Source organism: Vespa mandarinia, chromosome 12 (genome assembly GCF_050613455.1).
Source record: "Vespa mandarinia isolate Hongniang chromosome 12, ASM5061345v1, whole genome shotgun sequence".
Classification (NCBI taxonomy): domain Eukaryota; kingdom Metazoa; phylum Arthropoda; class Insecta; order Hymenoptera; family Vespidae; genus Vespa; species Vespa mandarinia.
In genome coordinates, this window is record NC_140821.1 from 5,653,217 (window position 1) to 5,668,240 (window position 15,024).

Consider the following 15,024-nt stretch of genomic DNA (forward strand, 5'->3'; position numbering starts at 1 on the left):
TTCAAAAAGAGAATTTTATTCGTGAAATCTATGACGGTCTTTTGCATTTAAAAGGTATATATATATCGCATTGAAAATAAGAGGATATTGACAATGACGTGCTTTGACCTATATAATATCTTGAAAAATACCTGGACCATGTTTAGGTACACCGGCAAAAAGCTGTCTGTGAGTTCAATGGCCCATATTCAAGTTGCGCATTCTTTATGAACGAGCTGGTCCGACCTACATAAATTCACCGAACCAGCCGACGACGAGCACCCATAAAAAACTGTTTTGCCTCGACGTTCTCGCCATTAATCCTATCCTATACGGAGCGTCCTTCATCTGCGCGATACTTCGTAACGCTTGAAAAAAAGGATATTTACGCGATAAACAATTTCACGGTTTTTTGAACAATGAATATCGCCATTATTGATCCCTCATTCGTCCTTTTTCTTTATTGGTCGACGAATAAAATTATTATTCTTTTTTTTTTCATTTCTTCGCTAGGTCGTCTTAAAATATTGTATCTATTTCTGACTTCTTTTTTTTCACTTTTTTTTTTTAATTCAATATCGAGAGAAAGATCAAATATGTGTTAACTTGAAGGAAAATAAAATGGAACGAATAAATGTCACGAACGATAGAGTTTGTTTCTTTTGGACCTTTCTCTTTCTACACGTTTAAAAAAAAAAATAGAGACAAGAAAAAAAAAAGAAATGAAAAAAGATTTCAATGGTGCAGCTGAGCAATATTAAGAGACAAGAGACTAAGAGCGATATCCTGTCGGGCGATAGATCCATGTTTGCATTACGGATTGGTACGAGAATTTTGCCGATGCAGAAACCTCAATAGAATAATATCTGCATACGGATAATTGAATCGTGCGGCTTGTCGCGCATCGTTGACCTAAATTCTACTTTACCAAACTTGGATGAGATAGATCCTAGTTTTCAGCAGGCATATACGCCTCGTTAATATTTGTTATATAAAACGAAAATTAAAACGTGCCTTAGATCAGATAGCATTTGTATTAAGTTATTCATTGAAGAAAAAACAAAAAAGAAGACAAAGATTATAAAAATAATTCAACTTTTACGTACTATTAAAATTAAATAACAATTAATCTTTTTTCATAGAAAAATTAAAATAATTTACAATAGTGATTAGATGTTATATCCTGCGTATGTTTATTTCTATATCTTCTCACGCTTAATATTTTCCTTGTTGAAATTTAGGAATGCGTAACCTAAGAACCTACTTAGAATAAAAAATAAACCGACGCTATTTTAGTATCTATCAGAAGATCAGTATCATGTCGCTTCGTTGTCGATACTATAAAATATCAAATTCAGATCACCCAAGCACTCACCTAACATTTCTGTTGACATAAACAGTTCAGAATATCTCAAATTATATTCTCAATTTATAAAAATGCATTCTATTAAATTTGTCTAATCTTTCGTCAGCTGGATCTCGCTTCGTAATACAATAGACTCTTAATTAAATCTTAAATCAATCAAAATCATAGGCTTTAACATTTTAATTTAATTGAAAAAGAAGAAATAGATCTTTTATCTTTGGTAAATTTTCCTAATGTAATGACCTAAGTGCGTCTGAAGAAGAAAAAGACAGAAAGAAGCATTTAACAAAAGTCAGTCAGTATTTCTCATCCTGAAAATCCAATAATTAATTAATAAACCAATGATTAGTTCTTAAGTCTCTATTCTTGGAATTCATATTTGAATCATTACATTGCTCGTTGAAAAGATAAACATATTGAAATCTTCAAATTACCTTCTATTTTATCCTATCGATCTATGTCTACCGTCTCGTCGTTCATTATCTAATTCACGTTATTTAAGGTCAATAAGGTCATAATAAAAGCTTCACGATCTGACTAAAACCCGACCATCTTAAATTACGTTGCAAGACGTAACAATTATTTTTATAAATTCTTTAGAACGAGAGAATTAACCAAAACTATGTTCGATAGCAGAGAAGAAAAAGTTGACTGTATTTTTCAGTTCGGAAGGTCGTAATTAAGGAAGAATAGTAAAACAGATGAAAGAGATGAAGAGAAGTCCTTCGATCTCTCTCTCTCTCTCTCTCTTTTTCTCTCTCTCTTTTTCTCTCTCTCTTCTTCTTTCACGACCACAAGTCGAAGAGAACTAGCCTACCGTTCGTACATCGGAAAGGAGAGCGACTTCTCGTAAAACGCGAGAAAGCCCCTTCTACATAATTTATAAGGAAAACTTTGTAAAAGATGGTACAGAGAAATTGCCAAGTATGCAAACGCGGTGCTTCGTCTTCCACCTGTTCGTTTCGCAATCTCCGAAACTTCCTCATCTGCTCGGATTGTCTTGTTAAAACTGCTATTTTTTGGAACCTTTACTCTCCGTTCCTTTACTCTCTCTCTCTCTCTCTCTCTCTCTCTCTCTCTCTCTCTCTCTCCCACTCTTAACTCATTTCTAAGGGTGGAATCGTTCAACACGAAAGAAACATCTTCTATTTTTCGTGAAGTCTAACAAAGTGATTTGCAAATAAGTATTATACTTTATGAAGTACCTACAAATATGTACATAATTCATCCATAACATCGCGTTAATCTATCGCGAAAAAAAAAGAAAGAGAAAGAGAGAAGGGGTTTTCACTTAAAAAAAAAAAATATATAACTGAATAGGTATTTTGATTTTTCTTTATACTCGCAATAAAAAAAAATCAAAATACCTGTCTAGTTATATTTTAAAATAAAACGAAACGATTACGTAGTAAAACGATTTATGTTCAGCAAGTCCTGACTCTTGGAATCTTCGAGAAATCGTATTTTTCCTATCGCGAACTCGGAACGAGCTATGGCAACTCCTTTTCGTTCTTCTTCTTCTCTTTCGAACGTATTCCAGAGATCCATAGGGAAAAGAAGTTCCGCTTTTTCCGTAATCACCTTTTAGTAAACGCGTCTTGTCGTTACCCTATCTCTTCACTTCGCAGATCACCAAGTATCACTCTCTCTCTCTCTGTTTTTCTCTTTTTCTCTCTCTCTCACTCTCTTTCTCTCTCTCTCTTACCCTCTTTCTCTCTCTCTCACCCTCTTTCTCTCTCTCTCTCACCCTCTTTCTCTTTCTCACCCCCCCCCCCTCTCTCTCTCTCTCTCTCTCTCTCTCTATTTCAATTCCATTGGTTTCTATCGAATCGGGAAAGAGAAAAAGAGACAGAGAGAAAGAGAAAAAAGAGAAAGAGAATGTCTTTTTACCACTCCCTGTAATCCGTCCCCAGAGGTGAGTCCAATGAACGAATACTATTCCTTTGATATCTTTAGTTTCGCCGTTAAAAAAAATGTGCATTAAACGAGAGAGAGAGAGAGAGAAAGAGAGAGAGAGAGAGAGAAAGAGAGAGAGCTTAAGGAGGCTTTAGGATTGCAGGGAGACTCTCGGATGCAAGAAGGATAATGGCATTCGTGATCACTTGAGCATTACATGACATCTCTTTCGATAAGGTTCGAGAAGATATCGATTGGTACTGTAAAAATTATATTTTACGAACTAAAAATCACATCGCTTTTATAATAAGTTTATTATCTATGTTATGTTATATTTATCAGAAAATATGAATTACTAAACGTAAAAGAAGGACACGAATGGTTGATCCTGACAGACATCAAACCTATAATAAATGATACATGTTTGTGCTATTGACATTCCCTATAAATAACAAAACTTCGTGAATTTACTATTCGAGGTACTGTTTTATTTTACCTAACTGTAAGTTAATTATGCAAAATACTAATATTTCTTCGTCATTTCATAAGCTCGAAATACCACTTTCTTTTTTAAGCACTACTACCTACTAACAAGATAAGATCCTAAACTCGGGAAAAGTTATGAAACTTTGTGGATGTGTATGTTGAAAGAATTTCCTTTTCAGTAAAACGTTATTTTTTATGCTGCAACTCGTTTTTAGCCTAGAAAAATGCCTTTAAAGTTTCGAACTTTTCAAGCTTACTGTTAGGTTTTTAGTGTTACTATCTGAAAAAAATAATTAGCCTAAAAAAAGATCGGAAAAGGAACTTTTGATTCATTTAAAGACTTTTAATCTATCCTGTATATCAATATTTTATTATTATAAATAGAAAAAAGAAACAGTCTAGTTTACTATTTCACAATGAAGTGTTTCTATTTATTGCACATGATAGATTGTTCTCTGAGATAGTGAAATTCTTTAAAAAAGTGTTTCGAAAACAAAACAAAAAACGGATCATACTATGAACAGTCTATTAAAACATAGCTAACGCATACGTATAGAAAAAAATTGATATACTCTATATCCATACAAAAATTTTATAATTTTTAGATTGTATAATTTTTTAATATTACAATAAGAGAATATTTTCTCTCGAAAGACGCTTTTATTATTGAACGTTGCAAGCGTTTATTCCGGAAATCAAGCTTTTAAAACGCTCGAAGGAGAATATGAACATTACTTACGGATCTATTCATATTGAAGAAAAATTGGAAAGATGAGCCGATATATCTTCTCCCTATTATTTGTCAAGAGGAAATAAAATTATAAATTCAAGTAAACGCTTGACATATCTTGTTCGGTCGCTCCAAAAATTGGTAAAATAATCGAATACTTTTCAAAACCAACAATTTGAAATACTCTCTGTCCATTTGTCTGTTGTCTCTCTCTCTCTTTCTCTCTCTCTCTCTCTCTCTCTCTCTCTCTCTATCTCTTTCTCTCTCTATCTCACTTTCTCACTCTCTGTATTTCAACGGTCTACCGATCGTTTTCATGATGTAATTCGAACCAAATAATCCACGGCCCTGTGGTCCATTTGACGTAAAAGACAAGTTACATTACGGACTCACGCATATATTTCCGATGTAATAACGTCATTTTAAATTCAGCGTAACGCATTTGGTATGATGTCGATATTTCAGCTATGTTAAATGAAGTTATTAGTCATAATTAAGCTTATTACTATGCACTACGAGGATTAAATGACTTTCAATGTACTTACGAACGAATCGCTTAAAATCGATTTTATACACGTCAAATTCTAAATGAATAATATGAAAAAAAAAAAAATATATATATATATATATAGATTACATCGACAATGAAATTCTTATTGGAAATGGTATTTACTTATTTAATCCTTTACGATATGAACTCACTGCTGCTTCATGATAATACTATTTTTCTCTATAATTCTTGAGTCACACATCGCACACCATTTATTGCACAAAATCATTCGTATAGAGAGCATCCGCTCTGCGGAATAATAACGTAAGAAAGTAATAGTAAAAGAGAGAACGTGGCAGATGTTTTCTCGTTGATGCTTAGAGGGCACGGATGATCGTAAAATAATCTAACGGATTGTATTGGCACTCCGAATAAAAGTATCCGCATCTCCCATTGGAGTTCCGCCCGATCTTCTCGGCCGCGAAGTATTCGCGATCGGAGTAGATTTCGTATTCTTCGAAGGTCGTTGAGGGCGTAAGTAGAACGTGCAAGAGTTCCCCTAGGAGTCCGCGTCCTTTCTCGAAGGGATTCGACGCTGATTCGCAAACGGCACGGAGTAGACAAGCCTTACCGGAGCCTAGCTTTCCCATCGCTGATTCCAGCATTCTGTAGAGGGTCCAACGGCTCAAACCTATATTGCCAGAGGGAAAAAAAGGAAAAAAAGAAAGTAAATGGCTAACATTGCTACAATAGATAGAGAGAGAAAGAGAGAGAGAGAGAGAGAGAAGAGAGAGGGAGAGAGAGAAAGAGAGAAGAGAGAGGGAGAGAGAGAGAAGAGAGAGGGAGAGAGAGAGAAGAGAGAGGGAGAGAGAGAGAGAAAAGAGAGGGAGAGAGAGATCGTATAGGCAGCGATATCCTGCTCGATTTTTTTATTAAAGGATATCACCGAATATAAATCAACTATGACTTTGGGAAGGATCATATTACTTTTTTGTTAAAAAAATTCGCATAAACGAGAATCATATGTGACATCATAAATGATATAAATGTTATTAGAGTAATACTTTTTACCAGTTTGATTACTGTCTATATAAAAATATTTTTTTTCATATAACGTAATAACAAACCTATCTTCTCGGTGTATTAATTAATCCGCATTTTATCTTGAAATATCTTTTAAATAATATCGATGAAATTGTGACGAGAACTTCGACTTTCTTAACTTCGGTTTTATTTCCTCTTCTTCCTTCTTTTCCTCTTTCTTCTTCTTCTACTCCTTCTTCTTCTACTTTTTCAACGATTAGATCGCACGACTTTAATTAACGAGACCGGGGAAAAATTTAGCAAGTATAATTTTTAATGCAGTCCTCGTCACGTCCAGTAAATATTATTTTAAACGCTTTTCAACATCGCATTTCTATTTTCTTTTTTTTTCTTCTTCTTTTTTTCGTTCTTGCTTTTCCATTTTGTTTCGCACTAAGTTAACATAAAAGTGAAATCACAGGAATTTCATATTTCAAATGTCATTTTATAATCCGATCGAAAGTGATTAGATTTTTAAAGAATTTTTTTATATAAACTGCGTATATACTATCTGGGAATAATTTCAGTATTTCTTTCATAAATCTAAAAAGCGGCAATAGTAGAAAAATTAATCAGGTCGTAGTAAGTTTCTACAAACGCATCTCTTTGTTTATTAAGAAAGGAAAGTATTGTACGGTGTGAGTATACCCACACATATTGGCGTATACAAGAAAGGAAATTAAAAAGGTGAATAATCTCACCGAAGTGGCCTGATTTATATATGAGTACTCGAGCTCGTGGTGCTTTTTTTCCCTCTCTTCATCTCATTCTCTCTCTCTCTCTCTCTCTCTCTCTTTTTCTCTCTTTTCCTTTCTTTCTCATTTTTTGATGTTCTGTTTTTTTCTCTCCCTTTTACCTCGGTGCTCTGGTTTTTCTCCCTGCGGTAGAGCGTTGTCGGTGAACTTTTTAAATCGTGCGTGAGCTCTTGTGAAATCCGACGAATTGTAGGGTAGATCGTAATTACACTTCAGCACGTAACCGAGAGTCATCGATATATCCTCCTCCATCGGTAGACCAAGACCAAAAAGCACCTTTTTCAAAAAATTAGAAATCCATTAGCTAACGATCGTCAGTTCTTTTATTAATTGATCCATTCTTTTTTGGTTTTTTAACTTTTGTCAAAATACGTATAACATATACGTATAACATATATGCTAATAACAAAGATTTTCGAATAACAATAATAATAATAATCATTATAATTATTACTATTATTATTATTATTATTATTATTATTATTATTATTATTATTATTATTATTATTATTGTTATTATTATTATTATTTTTATTATTGTTATTATTATTATTATTGTTATTATTATAATTCATATAAAAGGTATGAGTTTTAATCGAAGTTTAATTTAATTAATATCTCGCTTGGAATTTATAAAAGATATATACATAAATAAATAAAAAAAGGAAATTGAAGATTTTGATGGACAGTCCAATAATATTTTCTAGATATAATCTAACTATCAACGTAGATATTATATTTCACTTTTAAACGCTTGAAGAAAGGCAAGAGTGAAATAGAGAGAATCGCTCGGCGGTCGTACGAGTTTTAATTACTTTTGTCTCTGCATCTGCTACCGCCACCATATACTCATTCTTTACTTTGCGATTATGAATTCACGACGACCAAAGTCAAACAGAGGCGGACTTGCGAATCAAAAAAGAAAAAAAAAGAAAGATAAAAGTATTATGTAACTTTTCATATGCTGGTATGTATATACGAGATATCGGAAGAGTAACTTACAACAACTGTTTCTCAAAAATATGACACGCAAAATAAATTCATTTATCGTTTGTAAATTATGCAACGAAATTTCTAAAAATCACTGAGAATGGATTTGAAATAAAATTAACACATTGACCGTCGTGCGATTTGTAAATTTAAAAAAAACGCTCGTCTATAATCAAACAATGTAAAAAAAATCATAAAAATAAATACGTTAAAAGGTGTAATAATAAAAAAAAATCATTGAAAAAAAAACGAACCTGAACTTTTGTTTCGCTATCCTTTGGATCAGGAAAAAGCAAATGTCTCTTCTCTCTTAAAAAACTTCTAGTTCTCTCGTATTCTCTTGTTTCCGATCGAGAAATTGCAGTGCAACCGGAAATGAGAAAGAGGAACCGGACGTAAGCGAATCTCATCGTTCCGTTGATCTTAATCTGTGAGTAAAAGGAAACGAAAGAAAATAGTAAGATGAAGCTAAACGAAAAAAAAAGAAAGATAATAAGAAAAAATTAAAAAGGTGCAAGAGGGAAAGGAGAAAGAAAAAAATTAAAAAAAAAAAATTGGTTCAAAGAGGAAGATAATTTTGTCCTGAGCGAAGAATTCGACTCGTCACTCGAGATTCTTGCGTTACACGGACGAAGAAGAGGACTCGGAGAATTACGTAAAGCATTTCGTTCGTTCCGAGTGTTTGCTTTGTCTAACTGTACCCACGAACACGCAGAGAGAGGAGAGAAAGAGAAATATACAGTCGACTAGGACGAACTCGTAAAGAAACTGCTTCGTACGTAAGTAAGTTGGAGAAAGACATTATAACAGTTTGAAAGGAGTTCGTTGTTTCTCAAAAACGGCCTTAAGGTTTCTTCTTACACGGATTAATAGTACATAGACAAATGTACCAACCAGAAGGACGATTATTGTGGCAATCCTCTTTCAACATATCGCTATCGGTGATACGTATTTTGTAAGCTTCGCATCACAGGATATCCATTTTAAAACGGCGCCGAGCTTTTACCAGTCAATATAAACTTCACCGCATTCTTGGGAATAAGTGCTACGATATTATTGAACGAAAACGTACTTATCTATAACACGAAGAAAAGAGTGCGACTATCATTTTTACTTATACGTAGGTATCCCTTTTCCCATGCGATTCGTGATAGTCCACGCAATATCGGATTCGATTGGCTTTCTAAAAGCACGCCATTGCGATCGTAAGATAGTGCAAAGTGTTCTCTTTTTATCCTATAAATTCAACGAAAACGATCGATCGATTTGTTTTTATAAATGAAACAAACGTCTTATCGATAGAAAATAAACAAGGAAAAGCTCGACGCTAGTGACTTTCTTTACTGTTGACGGGAGCGTTCGTTCGTTCGTTCACAGATGTCTCACATTTAATCTGCTGTTAACGTGTTCGTCCAAGTCGTCAAACTCGGAGATAGCCGAAACTCTTCATCGACCTATTAGAAGCTTGTCATTCCCAGAAGCTAGTACGATGGGTGTAAGTTACAGGCATGTCATGTATGTACAATCTCGTGTCTCGAGAAAATTGAACGTTCGTTAAATGGAAAAGTCGTTTATACGACGAATCTTTTTAACATTATTACATTGACATCATCGAAAATAATAAAGTTAATTAGTTGATTAAATTAAAATGATTAAATTAACTTTTACAAAAATTCGTTCTTGAATCTCGGATCTTCGATTAGTTCGATTAAAGAATTAGAAATAGAATTTTGATCGGCTTTTTTTTTCTTTTTCCTTTTTTTTTTTTTTTTTTTTCTTATTATTCTTTATTTCTTACGAAAACGAATCATTCTTCACGAGAAAAAAAAGTTGTGTCTACGAACGTGAGATTCCGAACGATCCTTCGATTCGTGAGAAATCTCAAGTAGCTTGACTCGCTAACTCGAGAAATCGAGAATCGATCGTTTCCAAGGAACTGAGGAGAGAAGTGGGATTGATAACGTCGATAACGATTACAGAGATCTAATTCCTTTCAGATCTTCCTCGCTATCGCTGTGCCACTCGAAGATCCCCAGAAATCGATTTCCTTGTCGTATTTCTTCGAAGCCAGCTACAATTTACCCTCGAACTTGTCGTACTTCGAACCTTGGTCGGCGAAGGCTTCGAAAGGAGAAAGAAAAAGAAGGAGCAGCATCGACAGAACCACGATCTACCGGGTACTCGAAAGTAAATTCAAGAGGTAAGCTCGTGGCTCGATAATACTTCGAAAAGTCGATCGACGACACAAATGAGAAATTTGTGCCATGTGCATCGTCTTTACAAGTACAACGGGGAAAACGTTCGCTCGCTATAACAGAAATGAAAATTTTTCAATTCTGTTTCGACTTCAAACATGTATTTTATGTAGAAAGAAGAAGAAAAAAAAGAAACAAAAAAGAAAAAAAAAAAGATAATATTCGCTCGACAAGTTCGTAAATTCATCGAGAAATTAAAATTAAATAGGTAAGTACGTATTACTACGAACTATTCCGTTGAGAATGAAGAAAATCGAAATATAAAAAAATCATTATTCGTTTTTCCCCGTTGGCCATTTTCACGAGTATATTGAGGCATTTAAATTCAAAAGATGTTTCAAAAGCTTAGAAAAGAAGGTGGTTGGTAAAGGTGAATTCACGGAGCACATACTCGCGAACGCCAAGCAACCGAGTGAGTTCGTCAGGCAAGTTGCTTTACCAAAAGTCTTCCTTTCTCGCTCTCTCTCTCTCTTTTTCTCTCTCTCCCCCTCTCCCTCTCTCTCTCGATTTTGGTTTTACGAGAAAGCTCCTTCATTTGTGGAAACGACGACACGCTACTGAGATATAACGTATGTGCGAACGTGGCCCGAATTACGTATGCGAAATCCTCTGCAGTTAGAGGATCCTGAAGTCCAATGTAAATAGTACTTAGCTTGGGAAGCAGTAACGACGAGCCAGAATAATTTCGTCTCGTTATCTACTTACCTTTATTTTTCTTTCAACGCTTATTTTCCTTCTCTCTTGACGATTCAGCTCTGGATATCTTGGAAGGGAATGCCTACTGAAGACTATCTGCGAGAACTCGGAATATCCTTTGAGACATAATGGTGTCATCGGTGATATCTTCCACGTCCTATTCACGTAAGTTAATCGAAAGAAATAATGAATGTTCGATAAGTCGAATTTACTTAGATTTTTATTTTTTAAAAATCCTCATTTCTTTTGTAAGAAAAATTTAATTTATAGAAAATTAATATAATATACATGATAAAAAATAACATTAAATTAAAATATAGAGTAAAAAAAAATAACAACAACAAAAAATTCATTAATACAAAAATCCATAATTTATTGAAAAATACTCCATTATAGATCCAAGTTTATAATCGTTTAAATCTTCTCATTGGAATTAATAAACGTTTATTTTGCCGACACACGGTGGTAAAAGGAGAAAGAAACTTTTCAAAGTTTTCATGCATTAACTCAAATGGACATAGTAATTTTATTAAGTGGAAAAGAGCTAACAGCCACGGTTGAAACGTTTTCACGATAAATCTTATGTTCCACTTCCGATGTTATAAACGTATTCGCCGAACTCGTTCATTATCTTGCTCGTTAATGCAATCATAGTCGGAGCCGGGAAAGTTTGCTTTTTAACTAGTGAGAAATTATTTTCAACAGCCAAGAGGATACTTGTTTATTTCATTTTCTGAATATGAGAATAACGTGAATTTCACTAGCATGTAGTAAAATGTATGTAGGTAATTTACTGTTCCACATAAAATAGAGATGTATTTCTTTCGAGAAGAGAATGTAACAATATGCATAAGCGTTATTTGATCATGCGATAATGACGTTTACAAATATGTTAAAATAATTATTTTCAGCATTTTTAAGCTGGCGAAATCTATTCGTAAAATGAATTTGTTTTAATCTACTACATTCTCAAAATATAAAGGAATACCAGAATTTAGTGTTTCTCGAATGCCAATAACAATCTAGAAAACGAATGGAATTTTTCGAGAATAAAAGAAATAATTAACGATCCCGAAGAATAAAGAATCATTTTCATTTCTTTTTCTTCTATTTTGTCTATCATACAATACTATGAGAGCAACGAGTCTAAGCAAAATTGCATAAAAACCATAAACGAACAAATTAACGTCATAATTCACATCGTGAAATAGTAGTTGTGTATATCGATCCATGGAAAGCTAATTTTCGATACTCAAACGATTTTAATCATTTTTATTTTGTTTGTTAGTATTTATTTCTGTCTCTTATTGCATTTAATGATAAAAAGATAAGCTCATTATGATTAAATTTTTATTACTGTATAACTTCATAGAATTTTTAAATTACCTTATCATATGTATTATTTCATTCTTTCGTTATTATCTTTTCACAAATGGAAAGTAAGTATGTTATAGAGAGTTAATGAAGCTCCATATATTTTAATATTAAATGTAATTCATACATATATATATATATATATATATATATATATATATATATATATAATTTAGATCACTAAATCTCCATTACGAAATCAATATTAATCAGAAGCGATGTTGATTTAAAACGAAAGGAAACGATACAAATCGGTAAAACTAACAACAATGATACACTTTAACTAAAGTAATCGATTAAACTCAAAGTTAATGAATAAAATGGAATGACTCGAAATATGCGTCAGAGTAGTAGGTCGAGATAAAAAACAAAAGAAAAGGGAAAAAAGAAAAAAGGGGAAAAGAAATTAAGGGGTTTTCAGTCTAATTCCCTTTATTCTTCTTCTAACATTCCTTTTTTTTCCTTTTTTGCCTTCTTTTGTATTTTTTGGATATATGTATCAAGGTGACATAAATTGGAGTAGATATACATACATACCGTTGAAAGTAAATTTGGTTTGGCCTTCTCATTTTTATATTTCTTTTATACTGTATCGGCTAGCTTACTGTACGTGCATTCGCAAGCACACGTACTCTTCTGTACTTATCTGTGTGTCTGCATGTGTGCCTCTCTCTCTCTCTCTCTCTCTCTCTCTCTCTCTTTTTCTCTCTTTCTCTTTTTCTCTTTCACTTTCTGTACATGCGTGCATGTGAGAGTGAGTATGTGTGTGTCTGCGTGCTTATACGCGTGGGAGCATAAGTTCTCGAGCCAGGGACGTATGAATAAAGAAAAGAGCCCGCGGGCAGAAAACGCGACGACGTATTGTCGTCGTCGTCGATGTTCTCGTCGAGAAGCTCCGTCGTTGCTTTCGACTTCGCAGAAACGAGAAAATGGATCGTACGTTTAAAAAAAGATATTTTCTCTTTATCCTCGTGATTTATGATTACACGATTGCTCCTCGAATCTCGATGAACGTATATATATATATATATATATATATATATATATATATATATATACATATATATATATATATATTACGGTTCGATCACTGAAGACGAATTTATTATTTTAACAAGACTAGAAAATAAAAATTATCAATATTTTTAATATGATGTACATATATGAAAAATACTTTTGTTAAAATTGATTCATTGATTCTTAACGAGTTAATTTATGGGATTACATACATTTAGAAAGTTCGAAATAATCGATTTTTTCAAAAATATTTTTATTTAATGAAATAATCGATTTTTTCCAAAATATTTTTATTTAATAATATTATCCTACTAGAATATTCTTTGAAAGTTCCAAAAATTGACGAAGTTACAGCCAATACGACCCTGTCGAATTCGATATTATATTTACCTTAAACTTTAAATGCCTTTTCTCAAAACTATGTTTTTCAAATCGGTGCCAATGATATTTTGAAAACTACTGAATCGATTTGAATGAAATTTGGCACGATTTCTTTTCATATGTATTATCTTATTTTTGTGATACGAAAATTTATGCAAGAAGTCGTAGTTCCTGTTTTTAATCGTTAAAGAACTATTGAAATTTTTTATCGAAAGTCAGATGGTAAATTTAATCACTCATACTTTTTTTATTAAATGAAACTATTAAAAGAGAACTGGCTTTTTTATCGTACTTTATGAGTTTTTTGGTTTTTTCCATTTTTGATAATATCCTGAGGCGATATTATTGACATTGCAAACACCGTTCAAAACGATTCTGTTTGATTCAATGTCGATAATTCGAAGAGAATAACGGATAGCTTTAATTTTTTTGTTGGAAAATATTTCTCAAAGTACACACTATCAGACTTATTTAATGATTTTTTATTAACAAAATGAATTACATGCAAAACAAAATCATAAAATTAACCTTTATTTCGTATCGTCTAAATATATGCAATCCCTTTAAAGAGCATTAATTTCATTATAATTTTTATTTATAATAATTATAATGAATATTTTGAGGATATTATCTTAAAAATTGTTAATTTAATAATATTCCTTACTAATGTTCTCAATATAATTCTTATTTATAACAAAATTTCAATATTTATAAAATTTTATTGTATTTGAAATGAAAATATATCTTCGAAACAAATGCAAAAAGATCTTATCTGTGATAAAATCGAAAGTTATTCAATATAATTTTAAATGATTATGTATCATATCGAGATCGCAGAAGTTTCGATAATTAACACTTTCGTTACTGTTTTCAATGACTGTTTTCAAACCCAGTATTGTTTCAGTCCTACGACTTCGCGACATGAGAAACTGCCGCGAGATATCGTCGAGGCCGAGCTGGTTGGACGTAATGGAAGCTGCTCGAAGTATCAACCGCAATGCCCCGTGGGACTCTTCGACTTGATTGGAGTCCTCGTATGAAGCTCGGAAAACCGCAACGGTTTGTCACGCCGCTACTTCCGACGAACGAACGGGGCTGATTTCGTCTGCATAATGAAAACCACCGAAAGAGCGAAAGCCGAGAGAATTAAATAGAACGAGCATATCTCCAAATGTTTTTTACTTTTTTTTTTCTTTCTCCATTTAATCTCCTGTAATAAAAACTAGATTGCAATATGATTATTATTTTTATTTCATTTAACGAAATCATAAAAACGTTTTAGTACAAATATATAATATACATACATGTAATATTAACTTTCTATTAAACCATATAAATTTGAATTCACATACTTTTACATCTATAATGTTATAAAATGTTATTTCATTTCGTTGTCTACAAATTTAATTAATATTTCATAACTGAAGTAATATCATTTCTTTTTCTAGAAATGAAAAAAAGAAAAATTGAATTCTAGAGAATTAATCATATACATTACAATTAATATGTAAAATAATTATTGTGAA

The 15,024-nt window shown here is 32.6% G+C and overlaps 2 protein-coding genes across 3 annotated transcripts; one reads left to right on the top strand and one right to left on the bottom strand.

Annotated features, from left to right (window-relative positions):
* Nucleotides 1-5,324: 5,324 nt before the first annotated feature.
* LOC118449568 (uncharacterized) lies at nucleotides 5,325-10,776 on the bottom strand. The gene is made up of 4 exons (XM_035884330.2): nucleotides 10,736-10,776; nucleotides 8,030-8,203; nucleotides 6,887-7,061; nucleotides 5,325-5,638 (listed from the first exon to the last, which is right to left on the bottom strand). The coding sequence occupies exons 2-4, from the start codon at nucleotides 8,183-8,185 to the stop codon at nucleotides 5,325-5,327; spliced, it is 645 nt and encodes a 214-aa protein (XP_035740223.2). The 5' UTR covers nucleotides 8,186-8,203; nucleotides 10,736-10,776.
* Nucleotides 8,531-14,714, top strand: LOC118449569 (uncharacterized). Of its 2 annotated transcripts, none has more exons than XM_085660459.1 (5): nucleotides 8,531-8,730; nucleotides 9,153-9,270; nucleotides 9,773-9,975; nucleotides 10,784-10,891; nucleotides 14,392-14,714. In XM_085660459.1, the coding sequence occupies exons 1-5, from the start codon at nucleotides 8,660-8,662 to the stop codon at nucleotides 14,519-14,521; spliced, it is 630 nt and encodes a 209-aa protein (XP_085516585.1). In that variant the 5' UTR covers nucleotides 8,531-8,659; the 3' UTR covers nucleotides 14,522-14,714. The 2 variants fall into 2 exon arrangements, with proteins under 2 accessions (XP_085516585.1, XP_085516584.1); XM_085660458.1 differs by having other exon boundaries at nucleotides 14,403-14,714.
* The last annotated feature ends 310 nt before the right edge of the window (nucleotides 14,715-15,024 follow it).